The 18,785-nt window shown below is 40.8% G+C and overlaps 1 protein-coding gene across 9 annotated transcripts in view; it reads left to right on the top strand.

The window, feature by feature from the left end:
• The window catches only part of LOC146968955 (phosphatidylinositol-binding clathrin assembly protein), a 93,622-nt gene extending 76,685 nt beyond the window's left edge, over positions 1–16,937 (top strand). For 6 of the 9 annotated variants that reach the window (XM_085806461.1, XM_085806459.1, XM_085806463.1 and 3 more), the window contains 6 exons: positions 175–205; positions 611–743; positions 2,786–2,809; positions 7,988–8,044; positions 9,360–9,476; positions 10,710–16,937. In XM_085806461.1, the coding sequence (XP_085662587.1) occupies positions 175–205; positions 611–743; positions 2,786–2,809; positions 7,988–8,044; positions 9,360–9,476; positions 10,710–10,724 (377 nt within the window). In that variant the 3' untranslated portion in view covers positions 10,725–16,937. The remainder of the gene's footprint in view (positions 1–174; positions 206–610; positions 744–2,785; positions 2,810–7,987; positions 8,045–9,359; positions 9,477–10,709) is intronic. The other 3 variants (XM_085806464.1, XM_085806460.1, XM_085806458.1) reach the window with 1 other exon arrangement.
• Positions 16,938–18,785: the final 1,848 nt, after the last annotated feature.

The raw sequence follows: 18,785 nt of genomic DNA, 5'->3' as shown, positions 1-18,785 counted from the left end.
AACAGCCTCAGTGTCTGAAAAGTTGTATTTTTTCCCTACAGCTAGAACATTTATATAACCAAGATCATTTTCTTGTCACTTTCAAAATCATTTAAATATTACAAACTATTTAAAATGCGACGTTAGATGGAATGCACCTGCCTCTTTAAACTCTGTGTTTCTCTCCCTCCTCAGATCTGCAGTTTGGTGGGACCCCAGCCAAGAAGTAAGTGTCTTCTAGTTGTGATGATACCGCTCTGTAAGTTTGTACTTTGGGTTTGTAGGCCAGACAGGTGGCTCTATGTAAATGGCACAGTAAATTCAACTTCCTTTTCTACCTCCTTCTACTGCTGCCAGATATCCTACCTACAGTCTGTGAGTGTTTAATTGGTTTTATGTGCTGAAATCAATGACAGAGTGTTTCTGTAGCCCATTAAAGACGATGTTTCTGAAGCAATATTGTTGTTCTTTTAAAATTCATGACCCTCTTCACAGTGGGAAATAAGAAATAAGAAAAAATAATCATAGAACAAGAATCTAGAGTCTGATGTTTTTGCTGTTTTGAGGACGTTGGCCTCAGGTTGAGGACGCGAAATAATAGAAAACGCTCTGCTCGTCCTTTCATTACCAGGCCAGAGATGCAGTGGAACCAGCCTGGAGAGAAGAAGCTGACGGGGGGCCAGAACTGGCAGAATAAGACCATGTCGACCACACAGTGGGGCCCGGCGCCCGTGGCCCCACAGCCCATGCCTGTACAGCACGTGGTAAGGAGACAGAAACGGACAATCTGAAAGTCTGTCCTCAAAGGTGTCTGCAAGTGCAAGATAGCTGTGGTTTATTAAAAAGTTCTTGTCATAAACCTGTGGCCATTGATTCAACATGAGCGCCCAAACAGGTTGGAAACAAACCCTTAAAGGGATAGTTCAACACTTTGGCAAATTGGCCCATTGCCATAATCCCTATAGTTTTAGGAGTATGTTCGTTACCTTTAATTGTCGGTGCAAGCTATTTTTAGAACGGCGGAGCAGAGCCACGAGCTGCTCAGAGCTACGCTACGGAGGCTAATGGGATTTCTTGGTTTCCCTCATCAAACTCATCAAATACACAATCCAACAACTCCAAAACACTGTTGTGACCTGCACATTCACCACGCTATGAGATAATAATCGTAATAATAATTGATGTGGGAAACCAAGAAATCCCATTAGCCTCCATAGCGTAGCTCTGAGCTAACCCTTCATCCATTGTAGCATTTAAAATTTATAACGATATGAACCCTAGGCGTGCAACGAGACGAGCCAAAGCTACAGTAGCTGGTTTACACACTAACTTCTGTAGAAGAAGAAAAAAGTGGTAGAAATAAAAGGAAAACTCTCAGACAGCTGTTGGTGAGTGAAGGAATGAACTCACAATATTGAGTTAACAGATGTTGGTGCTAAAGTTAGCTATGTGGCGTTGGCAAAACTTAAAAACATTAACGATTTCAAAGGATCACTGCACAGTCCACGTTACACAACTTCAGGAGTTCATAGACGACACATTACAAACTCTTTCACCTGCAGCTAGCTGGCAACTCGTATCTAGGTAGATATCTGATCTGAGAGTGTGTGGAGGCTTTTATCTGTAACTTTTATGATCAAAATTTACAGCTAAGCAATTCTGCCCTATTAGGAGTTGTCATACTTTTGGTTATACACACATTTTTCCAATGAGGAATTGTTCCCAACATTTCTATTGAGCTCGTTTCTGCCTCCAGATGAAGTGGTTTAAACTGCTTGTTCATCATCTTCCTGCTCACCTGACCACTCATCCTGTCATAAACCTGTCAGTCCCTGGACATAGAAATGATGGTGAAAACTCTGAGTTGTGATAAAAACTGAAGAATTTTCATTATTATTATTATTATTATTATTATTATTAATGGTAATAATCCAAATAAAACTTGCAGACACCTTCTTAAAGAAGAAAAACAAGGTTTTACTGTGTTGTCGTCTTTGTGCATGTGATTGTTCGCTGCGTCCTCTTTGTAGATGGACGTCTGTGTGTGTGTGTCTGTATGTGTGTGTTGTACAGTGTAAAACTGCCTGTGCATGCTCCGTGTGTGTGTGTGTGTGTGCTGATCTTGGCAGCTCCTGATTGTCCTCCTGATCTCTGGGCTGCAGTTTCTGGCTGACGAGGACAAACTGTCACTAACCCTTCGCTTCCTCTCTCTCTCTCTCTCTCCCTCTCCCCAATATCTATCATCTTCCTCTTCTCTCTCTCTCTCCTGTTGATCCTCTCTTTCTTTCTTCCTCCCCCTCACCCCCACTCTCACCCCCCCTCACCTCACCTCCTCCCCCTCTCTAATCTCTCCTTCCTGTCCCGCTCGTCCACTTCGTGCCTTTTCCCTCCCATCTGTTTTGCACCGTCATCCACTCGTCTTCCTTCCCTTTCTTCTCCTTCGCTCCTGTTCTGTTGTTGCTTTTATCGCCACTCGTTGTTTTGCATCGTCATCTGCCTCTGTCCTGTTTTTCTCACCGCTCTGCTCTGCCTCTGACATGTGCACGTCCCTGTTGTGACCCCTCGTTTGTTTTTTCTCCTCCTTATTTTGTTTCCTCTCCTTGTTTCTGTCGGTTTTTGCCTACGCTGCCTTCTCTCTCTGTCTCTCTTTCCCTTCCTGTCTTCACGTTTTCTCACATATTCCTTCTGAAATCCTTTTCTGTTTTTCTTCACCTCCGCCTCGTCTTCCTTGACTCTCTCTTTTACTCTCTTGTCTCTTGTTCTTTCTCTGTCTTTTGTCTTTTTTCCCTGTTGCGTCCTGATGCAGAATGGAATGTTCTATACTAGTTATGTAAGTACTTATCCCTGTTTAGTAAGAAAACTCTTAACAAGCTCTAACTTCTCTTATGTTCCTCCAACACATCCCTCCCTCTCTCTCTCCATCCTTCCCTCTGTCTCTTTCCCTCTGCAACCGTCTCCTTCTCCTTTTCCTTCCTTGAAGACAACTAGTTTGACAAGAGGTTGATTTCACTTTCGTGCCCACGTTCCTCAAATAACCCTCTCACCTCCGTGCTAAAGGCTAATGCTCTGTGCTAGTTATGTAAGCGCTAAGCAAACTGACTGATACCAGGAAGTTGGAACGAGGTGCTTTTTTTTTTTCCCTTTCTCTTCTCCAGACTCCGTTCAAAGGATCAGTCTCGGCCTATTTGCTTCTCGTTTATCTAAATCGGCGTTTTCTTTTAAAGCAAACTGGGAAGGAAGATGAGATGATAAAACATATTTCATATCGAATTTAAATCTTATTTGTTGTCTTTGTCTTTCTATTGTCTGCAGTCAAAACATTTAGTTTTCAGTTTCATAAGGTTTCTACTGTAAATATGCTCATCTATTTAAGTGTAGTGATTTTTTAAAATTCTATATATTTTTTTATACACTCACAAACACAACAGTGCAGTTGAGTTTTGATTAATTTTCAATTAAATCACCAAACTGCTCTGCGTCTGAAGTAGCTTGCTAGCATCCAGCTACAGTATCTAGTGCCAAAAAAAAGTGGTCAAACTTTTGACAAGTAATTTTTCAAACTATTGCAAATGTAAGTTATTATCATATAACGAATAAGAATAAATAAATAAAAATAAGAGAATATAGAAAGAAGTTGTTGTCAGATGCTAATGCTGTTTTGGAGACCGTGGTATGATAAAGTTTGGGAACTCTTGATCTAAACCAACAGATTGATAGATTTCTGTTTTGATTCCTAAAATCCAGAAATAAATTTTTGCTTTTTCTCAGCAAATCCGCACCAAAAGTTTATTTAAGTTAAAGTTTATTTCTGTTTCTGAAGCTGGGAGAGTGGTGACAGTGACAGTAAACCTGCTGCAGGTCACTGGAGCATCATGAGTCTGGATGCTGAGCTCACTTGTGTGGTGTCATAGTGAATTTAGAGATAAAACATAAAAGTGGATAAAGTCTGACCTGAGCTCTGGGTTTGTGTTTTGTTGAAGTGGGATTATCTCCGACTACGAGATGCTGCTGCTGTGAAGCTAACGCTAGCTAGCAGCTGTCTGCAGATATCAGGCTGACGGCAACACAAACGGAGCAGATGAGTTTCAGTCTCTGTCCCGTCTGCTCAAACTCGTCATTAAAGTGGATCTGCTGCTGAGGACACGTCACATTGTGTCGTTGTGTTCGATGGCATTTGTTTATTAAAAATCCACCTGATGTTGACGCCTGTAAATGATCCAAGTTTTTCTTCTCGGTTGTTAAATTATATAAGAAGAAGCACAGGTGTTCATCAGATTTAGTATTATCCAACAATATTGTCTCTGTAGACAAAACCTGACATTCGACATTTTCACTTTATCCAACCTGCACCTTCCTGGTGTCACAAATATGCACTGCTTCTTATGGGATTTGTTGACAGTATCAAAAAAAAAAATTCAAAACATCAGCAGCCTTAGTAGTAACCCAGCAGCAACATGTGCTGACAGACTAAACAGGGTAAAAGCAAATGCATAAGAACCAGAGAAAACTAGACACTATTAAACATTAGATTTAATTCACAAACTATGGACTTAAACGTCAATGTATAATGTTTTTACTATTTGTATTTTCACACCTAATAAAGGTTTTATATCAATTACAAACCAGTTTATCTTGCACATACGTATACATACGAGTAGTAAAGTGTAGTTAGTGTGTTAATGGATGTTTAATAATAGAATAGTCCAGAGTTACATGTTTAGAACTGTTTATAAATTACACACTAATTAGCATCATTGTCGGAAGAACGGTTAATAAATTATGTTATAAAGTGTTACCAAAGCCTCACTGCGCTAAACCAAAGCTCAGCTCCTGTTTAATTCCCTATAAATATATGCAGTATATTTGTGTATATGTGATATTGGCTGGTTGGCTTCATCTTTGACTCACTGACAAGGGCAACGCAAGAAACCGAAATTGCCTTTAGGGATTAAATCAACAGCACAATGCAAAACAAACTAATGTCTCCCCCCTCCTACAGTATACTGTGTGTTTGTGTGGTCAGCAGTGAACTGAATCATACAAACATACAAAACAAGCAAACAGAGAAAAATGCATCAGCTTTGACTAAATTAATCTCTTGTTTTTTTTGCTTACAGACAGAAAATATTAATAGAACTTCTCATTATTGTTCCCGAGACGGAAAATCTATTGTGTTATTTTACTCCTTTCAATGTACATGTGTCTCAAAAAATAGCAAACGTAACCTCCGTGAGCCACGGCTCGATGAATAAGTCATGGCGCTATGTGGCAGTAATGTATAAGACATCACAGGTAGCAGAGAATAAATAGGCTGTCACACATCGCGCATGATAAGCAACAAGCAGCGTCTTGAGATCCTGGCAGGGGGGGGGGATGCAGCGAGCCGCGTCTGCTCCCGCTTGATACTTGAAACGGCCAAAAGCCTTTCACTTATTTAACCCCTCGCTTCAACCGGGCGGGGTCGTCCGAGGTCAGACGTCTGCTCCCTCGCCGAGAAGAAAGAGAAGCCGCCCCTTTAGAAGCAGGTGGCAGAGGGAATAGCAAAAGTTCAACTGTGAATCACTAAAAACTTGCAGATTAAAGAGCTGCGAGGGGAGAAAAAAAGACAGATTTTGAAAAATGAAAATATAGAAAGACAAGCCGACAAGGAAACACGCTGGAGAGAGGGAGAGAGAGAGAGAGAAACAGCAGGAGAGGCAGAGCATTAAAAGACGGATGCAGACAAACAGATAAATGTTGAAACACGACACGTTAAAGGTTTGACGGCTCCGGCTGAAAGACAGATGGACGGAAACGCTGACAGGGAAGGTGAAGCGGCGCATTAACGCCCCGTCTCACCTGCTCTTGTTTTTCTCTCAGGCATCATCTTGTCATTCTTAAAAAAAGAAAAAAAGAATAAAAAGAAAATGATTCGGTGCAGACGAGGTGAACTCGGAGACAGATGTTTGTCTGAGTGAAGCTCAGAGGACGGCCAAGTCGAGTCAGATCTGTAATTAGGATATTGAAGAGTAAAAAACCTTTAAACTGGCGATGCAGCGCCAACACACGTGACGGATACATTTTAAAGGTGTTTGTCTGAAACGGATCACACCGATCAATGCTTCTGATCAACTCTGGCTCCCTGAAGGCCAATACCCGATCAATCATATCGACCACTTCAGATCTTTTTCTGTCTCTCGGTCTGTTTTTAATGAACCTTTAATGGTTTTCACAATAAGAGTTTCAGTTTATCCCAATGAAAGTAAGTAAAAGAGAGTAAAAGCATCTTATTTATACTAAATTATCTTTGTATCTTCGTCTGAAACTGCTGTCAACTAATTAATTTGCATCAAAACAGCTCGTTTCTTCAACATTATGAAGCAATAAGAAAGAAAATTGACAATTTATGTACAGTAGGAGAAGCTAAACAAAGACATTATACATATCATCTCCAGTATTCATTGAAAATAAAGTGTAAAGACTAAAACCAGATTTGCTCTTCTTTTAGAGCCAGAGTTTTTCTCCAGTATCACAATAATCTCCATGGTACAGTAACACTGCAACAACCAAATGCTAATTAACAACTTTTTATGGCATCATGAAATATCCCAAATAAATGTAAATGTAAACAAACCAAATAGTCAAGAGAAAATAGTGGTTTCAAATTGCGTTTCTATGAAATGAAATAAAGCTAACGAGCAGTTTGAGTAAAAGACGAATGGAGCAGTTGAGACTAAACTCTTTTGTTCAGAGAATTGATTAAGCTGTTGTTGCATACAGTAAGTAGCAGTTACACAGGGACGCAAGTGCAGTTTTATGTTTTTTTTCTTTTTTACCCAGGAAAAGCTTAAATTTCACGAGCTCATTTTATCGCCTTGATTAAATGTAATCCATCATTTTACCTTCGACTGCGACGGTAATGTATGATTTCACCGCGCGGCTAATTACCGCACTTTCCAGCAGAATGGAAGTACAGTTATATTCACAAGTCACGTGTTGCAGCAGTTCGATTATAAAGTCATGTTAAGAAAAACTGCCACAGTCGTCTCATTTACGGTGATGGATTAGGTCTGTGAAGGCAGCGGCGTTGGTTTTTCCGCAAGCTGTTTCTTAATGGCTTTGTGGGAACAGTGGGAGCCGGCGACTTCCGGGGTGAGCCAGCAGAGCAGCGTCAACTCCTCAAACTCATCTTTATGTGTGAGAGAAAGAGAGAAGGGAGATAAAAGAAATAAATGAAAAAAGAAAACGATGAAGAATCCCACAGGTTTATCTTGGCTCGTGTTCAGGTGCTCGCAGGTATCCCCCAACTGGAGAAAAAGAGAGAGGGATCCTTATTAGTTTGGTTTGAGAGAAGATATGTTCTCTGAAACTCTACAAACTGTGAAATCACTGCAGGCGGTAGATACCTGGCCTTACATCTGTTAATATTAATACTGCTCTGTGTGTCTGTGTGTCTCTTTGTGTGTGTGTGTGTATATTGCTACACTGCATCTCTTTAAAAAAATAATAAAAAATAAAATAAAAAGCCGACCCTCCTTCCAGGAGACGCCGGTGGACGCTCGCTCCCATTAATTACCAATTTGTCAGGAAAAGAAAATCGCCGCCTTTTGATGCAGATGCGGCGTCGGGGTCGTAAACGACGGCTGCAAATTGCCCGTCACGTCGAATTTGAGGCTCATTGAGCCTTAGCGGATTTGATTTGTGAAGTGAGGAGGGCAGGGCTAAACGCTGTCCTATTGAACCCCCCCCTCCCTTCTCCCCCTCCCTTTTAAAGCGCTGGTAATGATCGCTCCCAGAGGGATTCCTGCTAAGTACCTCTGCTGCACGCTGCGTTGTTGTTGTGCCAGTGCTCCTGACGCACGCACACACTTTATCAGCATTAAGTGTAGTAGACGTAGGCGTGTACAGTAGACGGCGACGTGCGTTTTGTAGTTCACCGAGACACTTTCTAATGGGGACGGATGGGACGATGTCGCTCACAGCTTAAAGAGACTCAACCTGTGTGTTGTTTTTTTTATTTCTCCTCCAGGCTCCAGCTCCCATGGCTTTCCCCATGACCACACCGCAAGTGCCTGTGTATGGAATGGTGAGTGATATGAAAACACACAAAAAATACACACAAAACACACACTGAGACAATTATTTGGCTCATTAAAGTGTCCCTAGTGTCCTTCAAACTTCCTGTTTTGTCCCAAACACAGAGCAGTACTGAGCATAAATGAAACATTATTAGATACTTAATTCATCATTTTATAAAGCATTCAGCCTACACTGATACCAATTACTAAGTTACTTATTAAAACAACTGTAACTTTGCATTAAAAAGCTCATCTATAATGTGTTGAATTATTGTATTTTCATACTTAGTAATTTATGCATTTATGCAGCAATTATACAGACAATGATTTATACATGTACTAATGGTAAGATATGTTTTCTAAACACTTATTAGTTCATCATTTATTCAGGTACTTACTACTTGTGAGTTAAGTTCTTTAAATTAACTTTTTTTTAATACTGTAGTTTACTGACAGTTCATATGAGCTACTGAACCACTGACATCCCAAAAAAGCTTGTTTATAATTGGTATATTACTATAAATGAGCAGTAAAGTATTTAATAAAGCTTAACTTATGATTATAGCTTGTTGTTATTATAACAATAATTTATATGAAATGATTAAGAAAGAAAACAGTTGAATATAAAAACATAACAGTTGCAGTTCAACAATTTGTAATAAAGTTGACTTTTTAGAATAAGGGTTTTTATTTCACCCAAAACACGTCCAAAAAATACAGCTGAGTAAGAACAAGTAATAGTTATACGAACAAATATCTACTCAAAAAATCACAGGAAACAAAATAAAACGTTAAAACTAAATACCTCACCCACCCACCCGCTCCTTGCGGTCTGTGTGTATTCAAACAGGCTCCGCCCTCAGCCGCCTTCCTCCATCAGGAAGTAGGACTGATGCAGACACAGTGACACAAAGACAAAAAAAAAAAAGAAATTAATTAATTCGGCTAATTCAGACAGATAACGACAGAGCAGTGTGATTGTAATTGTTCTGCCTCATTTAGAATAATAATAACAAGCCAAACAAACTGTGACTGTGTTTTATTTAACTTAAAGTGACTGTGAAACAAAGACTGAGATACTGCTGTGTGTGTGTGTGTGTGTGTGTGTGTGTCTGCGTGTGAAACTGTCTGGATGTTAATTACAGTGTCACTGGATGAATATTAATATATTCTACTCACACTGTGGTTAAAGCAGCTCCTCTCTCTCCTCAGACTGTTTCCCATCATCCTCCCTCTGTTTCAACCTGTTTCTGACTTTCACAACCTTTTTGCTCTTGTTATCTCCTCCTGTTTTTAATCCTTCTGTTTTGCATTTCTCTCCAGGTCCCTCCCCAGATGGGTCAGATGGGCGGGGTACCAGTGATGGCTCCTCAGCCAATGATGTACAACCAGCCTGTTCTCAGACCCACCAACCCCTTCGCGCCCATGCCCGGAGCCCAGGTGACGCTCAGCGCTCACGTCGCTACACAAATAAACCGTTATACCACCGTATAATACGATATAATAAACCTACAGATGATTATCAGAGGTTAAACTACTCCTCTGTTTGTTTGTTTTCCTTCGACAATAACTCAGCGATGTTACATCATCAGTTGAAGCAAGTTACAGCCCCTGATAACGTCTTAATGGCCGACGACGGCAATAAAGTGTCTTTATTAGGGTTTTTTCCGAACGTTATTGAATCGTACTACAGCTGTGGCATTATTAGCTGCACCCAGTGCGATCATGTTCGTTATGAGGAAGAATAAATCACAGGGTTTTCTTGTGTTTAACCCTCCCTGATCTTTTTTCCACTGTGACTGCTCCAGTATGTTTCGGTTTAGTTTAGTTTATTCAATTAGCATTTAATCCCCCCCCTCCAACAAATGAGATTTACTTCCAATATAAACAAAATACAATGAGGGATGAAGCTAATCATCTTCAACAAGACAATTCATAAACTACATGGTCTAAGTTACACCATAGGTCTTCAGAACAAACATTCAGCTTCATCTTACACAAGTCAGTATTACTCTTCTTCATACCTAATTTGCATGTTTTTTTTTAGGTTTTAAACATGTTTTTAAATGAGGAAATTGAACTTTACATTTAGCTTCACAATGGCTAATGCTAGCTGTTTATGAAGAACTGTGCTGCTGGTGCAAAATATTTTCTATCATTTACCTTGTGCTCCATCCATCCAGTTGCTTTAATAATATAATATTAATTTTATTTGTATGGCAAATCAGCAAATCAGCTTAAAGGGATAGTTCAACATTTTGGCAAATTGGCCCATTGCTATAATCCCTATAGTTTTAGCAGTAGGTTTGTTACCTTTAATTGTCGGTGCAAGCTATTTTTAGAACGGCGGAGTAGAGCCGCGAGCTGCTCAGAGCTACGCTACGGAGGCTAATGGGATTACTTGGTTTCCCTCATCAAACTCATTAAATACACAATCCAACAACTCCAAAACGCTCTGGTGGACAAGTTGTGACCTGCACATTCACCACGCTATGATAATAAAGGAAATAATCTACTCCTCAAACTATAGGGATTATGGCAATGGGCCAATTTGCCAAAATGTTGAACTGTCCCTTTAACAGTGTATAAAAACGTAATGTAAAGTTGAAATATGTGATCACTTGCTGCTGAAGTCCAATCAAACATCTTCTCTCTCTCTTTTTTTCTTCTCAGATGCAGTTTATGTAATCCAGTCGGGGGGGGAAGCAGAGTGCCAAAAGCGACAAACAAACAAACAGCAGAAGAAAACACACGAGAGGAACGAAGAGATGGACGGAGGAATGATTTGATCGAGCTGAAATGACTAAGAGACAGACAGACAGACAGACGACAAGATGACCGACCAACACCAAAAAAAAAAAACAAGTTGGAGAAAGAAGAGGAGGAGACGACCGAACAGAGGACGGAGGGACGGAGGGATCTTGTCGTCCTCGCTGGTCTTTGTCTGAAACAACTCCTTGCATGTGTGTGTGTGCGTGAATATATGAGTGTGTGTGTGTTTGTTTGTGTGAGCGCGCAGCCTCTTTTTGTTAAAATCGTCCTGATTTGTGTTTTTCAAAATCCTATCGATGGAGTGATGATTCAGGAGAGGGAACACGGATGAGAGCGAAAGACGTAAAAAAGACGGGCGGAGTGGAGACGAGCGGATCGAGGACGTCCTACCTCTGGTTTTCAGTCAGACGGTAAAAAAAAAAAAAAAAAAAAGTCTCGACTGGCGTGATGAGAGTCTCTGCTGCAGAATTAGCTTTATTTCATACTGGTGCTATTTTGTCTTCTCCGGGCTGCCGTCCGCCTGCAACGGCGACTTGGGAGCACTCAGGAGAGTTTGTTTAGTGCAAGAGTGTGTGTGTGTGTGTGTGTGTTTGAGTGAGTGTGTGTGTGTGTGTGTGCAGCAGTTGGTTCAGACGAAACCTTGACGACCGACCTCCTCTCCGTCCCCTCCCTCGTTCTCTGTCCACAACTGTCCAATCAGCAGCGAGAGATTTTTTTTTCTTTGTAAAGAGGCGAATCTTCTCCAGTGTGTTTCCTGTCATTTTTCCCGCCACCGGTGGGAAACGTTACCTTTGTATTTTTCTCCTGCAGCCTCTCCTGAACGTCACCAGTGGGGGCTTGTACAGAGATTTGTTTGAACCATTACTTAATAGCATTTTGTCGTTTATGGGTTTTTACTGTTTCTCATTCTGCATTGTTTTCCTTGTTTTTGTTTTTTTTTCCTAAAGCTGCAGACACACACGGAGAGAGGAGGGTCAGAGGTGACGACTCGCTCAACCGCTAACACTGTAGCATGTTGTAGCGTGTTGTTCACCTTCGCCCGGCGTTTTGTCATTGGGATTTAACATAATTTAATCACTTGATTGTGTTTTGCCCTAAAAATGTTTTCTGAAACATTAATAAAATATAAATAATTGTTATTTAGCTAAAATGTATCCTCCATTTTGGCTCAGTAACCTAAAGACAGGTTGCTAGCTATCAATAGCACAAATTTGTGATTCGAAGTTTATGTCAAACTGACCTTGAACAAATCTAAATGTCACCATTTTAAGTTAAGTGGGATTTTAAATGAGCTTTTTTTGCAGTTACAAGTGGAGAAATTTCTCCTTCTGTCATGCTAACGCGTGTTTATTAGCACCATTCGCCGGCTAGCTAGCGGCTAGCACCTCGATGACCTGTGTGTTTCTGCTCGTCTCGTCCTCATCAGCTCACGGAGCAGATTCAAACCCTCAAGAGCTTTTTTTTTTTTTTCTACGTTAGCCTAACGTACTCCCTGTTGGCGGATCCACGTTACTACTATATGTGCCAATGATTGACGACAGCAGCACTGAGTGAGTGAGCGAGTGAAATGTTACTGAATCAAAACCGAGTTCACTTTAAATTGCACTGAATCAAAGTGAGTGAGTCTTTTTAGAGGCAAACGACACTGAACGCGCGGCGTCGCCCTCGCTCCGCGGTTCCCGGAAGTTTTTTTTGTAGGGTGTGGGGGAGGGGGGGGATTAAGATGTCACGGCCATTTTTTTCAGCCAAAGCTTCCGTCACCATGAGATTTATTTAAATGTCGGGTGTATTTGTGCGTAATGCATTTTATTGTGCGTTCACGTGTATGCGTAACACATTTACGTGTGTGTTTTTCCCATTGAGGGCTATTTCTATTCCTGAGGATCAAAATTGTGTCAGATTTCGAGCCAAAATTTGAGCCAGCGAGTTTGACGCAAGATGAGCTCTTTTGTTTTGCTTTGTTTTTGTAAAAAAAAAATCAAATTTTGTTGCAAAATGCACATGCAAAAATTTTGCACTGAAGTGACTATCCTGCCGCCGTGGCGCTGTTGCCAGTTTTTCTGGCATTGGGGGGTAAAAGAGATTTGAAGTTTGTAAAAGATAGTTCGGGGTTTTACAACAACAACTTTGTCTAATCTGTTTTTTTTTGTTTTGTTTTGTTTTTTTAATCTAAACCGGCCACGTTGGCAGATAACTCAAAGTTATTTTCCTGCCATTCTGATGAATGAACTTGAAACCTGTTTTATTAGTCCCATGATCCTCAGTCCCGGTCCCGGTCCTGGTCCTGGTCCTGGTCCAGCGTCTACATCCCAAAAAAACCCATCAGTGATAGTCCAGTCGTATCGCACTCATCATCCACTCTGCTGTGAAATCTCTAGAATCTCGCTTCAGTCTCTGAACTCTGTCTAGTTGGTCTATCTCTAGGATGCTTTTTTAGCCTGCTTTGTCACTGTTTGATATGTGTAGATATGTAAACAAAAAAAAGAAAAAGAGAAAAAAAAGAATAATAGTAATAATAACCAGTTTGTGTCTAGATCGTCTGCGCTCACCCATCACTGTCGCTGTTGGATAGATATTGCTCTTAGACACTTCTTGTCGCGGTCTTGTGTTAGCTTAGCTTCTCCTCATAGTATCCTCCTCCTTGACACCTGTAGACGACCTCCCGCCGTAGGAAATGGTTTCCCGCCTCCGCTCCTCTGACTATAGCTCTATTATCTCTCTCGGTGTCTCTGTCTTTTAGCTGTAGATGAAACCTTTCGGAGGCTCGGGCTTCGTGGTTCGCTTCTTTCTCGCTTTTAAGTGCGCTCTCTCTCTCTCTCCTTCTCGCTCTCAGCGCCGCAGCCTCTTTTCTTTTTCCTCTCACCGTCTCGACGACAGTCGGCCATCTTTTGCCTCTCGTTATGATGATGTCAGCAGCCCACAAACCGTTTTCTGATTGGACTGTTGGACCTCAGCAGTGAATGTCACGCGCTCGGATATCCAGGTCTTTTGTGGCGGCGAATGGACGGAGGCTTCGTTGGCTGTAGCAGAGACTTCCGGTGCTTTTCTAGACCTCAGTACAGTACATGTATAAAGTCCAACCAACGTGTTTGGAAAACGAGCTCTGGCTAAATGCTAGCAGATTTCAGCAGCAGCTGGAAAAGTTCGTCTGCTCAGTTTGCCAATCAACAAGCTGATGATCAGGGGTACTTTTTTTTATTTTCAGTCATAACAAAATGGGGATCCAGCGATCCCTGTCCAGTTCAGGTGTTTCGGTTCAAATCCCTGTTCGACTGGAATTCTGCTTCTGCGGAAAAACATCTTTGCAAACTAGTGTTTCATCGGTTGATCCAATATCCTGTCAGGAAGTTTCATCTATTTTTCTTTTTCACTGTTGGGAGCAAATTACTGCCACATGTCATCATGCCGAGGGCCAGTTTTCTCATTCACCAGCTTGTCATCGTCCTTTGTAACATCAAATAATCTGAATTCTGGTTCACCAAGCGACTGGTTTTGTTTACACTTTGGTCACTGGGGCATAAACTGAATTCTGTTTCCAGACTTTTTTTGCCAAATGTGACAAATGCTACCAGCCATAACAGTGTTAAGAGAACACATCTGAATGTGTCCGAATGACGCTCGTTTGCTTACGTAGATCCCGCAGAAGCAAAATTCCAGCTCCAAATAGTGTATTTTGGTTTTTTCTTGTCCAAATATCTCAGAACAGGAAGTTGCTTTCTTGTGTTTGTCGTGCCCTAAAACTGAACTGGTGTCGGCATCGACTCCCTCTGACACTTGGAGCTTCTCCATCCTAAAAATACATTTAAAAAAAAACAACCTTTTAACATTTCGGCTTCTGCTTTGGCACCAAATAAAGCTCTGATGCTGGTTCTTCTTCTATTTCCTGCTCCAGCTGTCTTACTGTCTCTAATCTGCTGTGATAACCCGGCACTTTGGTGGCACCGATCCCCAATCGGATCGTCATCACTCTGGATCTTAAATACGATGAATCCTTTCAGGTCCTACTACTACTACTCTTCTTTTCATTTCTCTGATGTTTGTAGATGATAGATATGGTTGGTTTTCGGTATGAACAACAGTGTCTGAGTTACTTTTTTCAGGTGTTTTCTTGCCAGCTGATTCTACTTTTCTTTTTCCTTTTGTAGTTTTTCTTGCGAGCTGGTTTCTTTTCTTTCCTTTCCTGTGTCTCGTTCTGTTTTCTAGACTCCTTTTTGAATCTCTCTGCATGGAAATCCAGTCCTGCCTGCTGCGATGAGGTTTTTTTTTTCTTTGTCTTTTGTGTCTTGAGTGGTTTCAAAGAGGGCGTAGAGGAGGAGACTTACTGTGGTTTTCCTTTTCGGATCTCATAAACGTTACTGGCTCGTCTCCTCGTCTCCTTAGCGTTGATGTAACTGCCAGTAATTATTACAGCTTTATCATGTAGGTAATTTTGTTATCCAGGGAGGGTTTTTTGGCCGAGCATGCAGGCTCCTTCTTCGGCAACTCCCTTCCTCGAATTCTCAACTCTCTCTCTCTTTTTTTTTTATTTTTTATTTAAAGGCTGGGTTAATGGGAATTTCCCAGTTCAACCACTGTTCTCTCTCTGGGGTCGCCCTCTGACCTGGGCGATTTTAGCACCAGAGCAGCCTCGTGGCTACCGCTAGAAGGTTTTTCCTCTCAACTTCAAAAAAGCTGCTACCGCCTCTCTGCATTGTTGTAGCACGAGTCCAGGTGGAAAGAAGGACACACACTGATAAACCTTGATGTCATATTAAAACACGTCGTCGTCGTCCGCTGAGGCCGAGACTCTCCTCTGGCGAAACCATCCCTCCCTTTATTATTATTATTTTTTAATTCTTTCTGGGGTCGGTGAGAGCATGGTTGTATCGTTGTGGATGTTTGTTGTCCGTTTTGATTTTTCCGAAAAAGCATGATATGACAGTGATGGTGATAAATGATGACGACGTTGAAGATGATGATAAATTCTCTCCTCTTGTTGTCCCTGTTTTTAAAAATCGTCTGTCAGGCGCCCCTTTCCCTTTTTTGAAAAAGGCGTGAAAAAGCGAGATGGATCAGCCTCTCTTGACCGTCCGTGACAGCGAGGGGGTTCATCGCAGACGTGGTTGTGGTTGCGTCTCCGTCGATGAAACGAGTCCACTGTAGCAAAAACATACTGGAGCGCCAAACGTTTGTGTTACCTCTTCCCAAAGATGTCACACTTGTTCAACCTGCAGCACACTTTGTAAAGTCCTCAGTGGGGCTGATGATGCAGAGTCCCCTCATGGATTCTGCACTGCTGTGGCGCCATCTGTGGGTCGCCGTGCGCGTCGCAGCCCTCCTTTTTTTTTGTGTGCAAATTGCAAAAAGGGGGCCGAGAAACCCCAGACGAGTCTAGACGCCCACAGAAATGAAAGAAAAAACGAAACAAAGAGAGAGCGAGGCTGTTAAACGGATAGAAAATCTCCTCGTTTTGTCAGTGAGCCGGTGTGTTGAAAATCAAAGATCTCTTGTGCACGTTCTGTTTTTTCTACATCTGTGTTTTTTGGTAAGAAACCTCGGATTGCTGCCTCACTATTCTGTATATAGAGAAACACACACACACACACACACACACACGGATACACACATGGATACACACAGACACACATTCACACTCACAACACAGAGCTTAAATACATACTCTCATTATCTGCAACCGCATTATTTTTTCATTTACTCTTTATTTTTCTGAAACATTGAAAGATATTAGCGTTCATACTGCAGTATATAGGTATGATTACTACTCAGTGGGGGCGGGGCTAAAACACAAGACAGACGACATCAGGATCAGCCATGAATTCTCAATGATGCCAAATGTTTTTTGAGCAGAATACACCTTTTAATCTGTTCCTCTCTCTTCTCTGTCTCCCCCCCACCCCAACAACCCACCCCACCCCAATCCAACCCCCTCCAAATCTCTTTGTACATTTTTTCTATTTATTTAAAGCAGAAATATATGGATTGTATCAAGCATGGAAAGGCAAAACAAATGTTACAGTCGACAAAAATCACAGGCTTTTATTTTACAGCAGTATATTTGTTTATTCTAGGGATTTGTTTTCTCTCTCTCTTTTTTTTGGAAGAAATAAAAAGTCATTTTCCATTCCTAAATGATTGTCTGTGAGTTTGTTTTTTTTTGACAAGGAGCTTCGACGCGGCAAAGAAAAGTCGACAAACCATTAAAATGTAGTTTTTAAAGTCTCGGGTGATAAAAAACTCTAGGCCTTGAAATGTCAAATGGAGCTTCTCCTGACTTTTAATTGCAGCGCCTCAGGGCCTGAGAATGTGTTTTCTTAATTCAGTCTCTTCTCCAGTGAAATCTCCACCCATGTTTTACCCCACTTCAATGTGCAGGTTTATAATTCAGCGGCTTTTTTAACCTTGTTTATCCTATAAATATTTACATACATGCAGAAAACCATAAGATTAAACACATATTAACCTCTCATCCTCTGCTGAGGTTAAATGCTTTGCTGAGGGGAAAAGGATGGAGGGAAGACGACTGTGTAATAATAATAATAATAATTAACTTTTATATATTATGGTAAACTTTACTCTTGAAATAATAAAATACAGTGCAGAAAAAAAAGAATGAACTCAATTTAGACTCAGTTTTTCCTCATGGCATGTTTCTGTTGGAGACTTCACCTGGTTTCACAGTACAGTATAGTGTAGTATCAAAAAAAGAGTTGTGTGTTCAGATCAATAACTTCCTCCAGTTCAGGGTTGGAGCCAAATGATCTGTGAAGAATTGTATTTCACTAAATATTACATTATTTTAAGTCATGATTCCAGCTGTTTGATCGTTTTTTAGTTTAATTTTGACAGAAATTAATACAATATATGAAGACAAGGTAATTTTCCTGGGTCATGTTTATGGAACAAGCGTCTTCTTTCTATGGACTGGACTGGACAATAATATGATTTATAGGCTGTGTTTCTTCTAAATGATGCATTGAGGTGCATTATAACATTTGTCAAAAGAAATTACAGGACTGAATGGATATATTTAATATATCTTGTATATGTAAAGCTTTTCAGGGTATGCAAAGACTTGTGACATGATAAGCAGGAGTTTTGCTCATAATTAAATGCAAAACTTAACATTTCCAAGGTTTAGATTTAAAATTTAAAAAAAAAAGGTGCCGAAATATCATCAAACATCCATTATGGATAAAGATATTTACAATAAGTGAGAGAGAATTTCCCACAACACATTATTCTGTTTTCATAAGTTAACATAAGTGGCACCTTTAGAAAGTCCCAGAAACCCAGTGACTGTGGGAAAGCTTTAATTACAGCAGCACTTATCCCCAGCGTGTATAGTTACTGTTTACATGTTTGTTAACGCGCACACACACTGGTAATGTGCTGTGTGTTGACCTGAAACACGTCCGCAGCCTGTTGTGTGTCATTATTACATGCTGGACGACTCAGCGCTGGGATTTAAAAGCAGTTTCCCTCCTGCTGAGTCTGAATAATGACCGTGTTTGTGTACATTTGTTCCACAATCACATCAAGAGGCTCTCACAGGCGTCAGCGCTGATGTATGTGGTTGTATTTCTACTTTTTTTTTTTTTGACTAAGTGGTCCTTAGTCAGGAATACATCAGTCAGGATGTAGTGAAGCTGACAAACAGCAGTGTTTTGTCTTTAGTGAATAATTTATGGTCGCTCCACCTGTTGTCGCTGCAGTTTGTCTCCGTGCTCAGGATGAATGAGGCTCTGCTGCATGAACCCGCCATGTAAACCTCCTTATTACTAATCCAGCAGAGATCACCTTTTAAACTGCTAATAAATGACTTTAATTACACAGTTAAAGATTAGATTAGATTTAAGAGCTTTGATGTTCACTCATCTACTCTAACAGGCCACAAGGGCTTGTTAAGAGAAATAAGAGCCGTTTATATCAGTAAACGGGTAGGCTAATTTGAGTAGCACATATTGATACAGGTGAACA

The sequence above is a fragment of the Trachurus japonicus genome, chromosome 18 (assembly GCF_045865225.1).
Source record: "Trachurus japonicus isolate A0001 chromosome 18, Traja_1.0".
Classification (NCBI taxonomy): Eukaryota; Metazoa; Chordata; class Actinopteri; order Carangiformes; family Carangidae; genus Trachurus; species Trachurus japonicus.
Note: the sequence above shows the minus strand (reverse complement) of the source record. Positions and strands in the feature narration are given on the sequence as shown.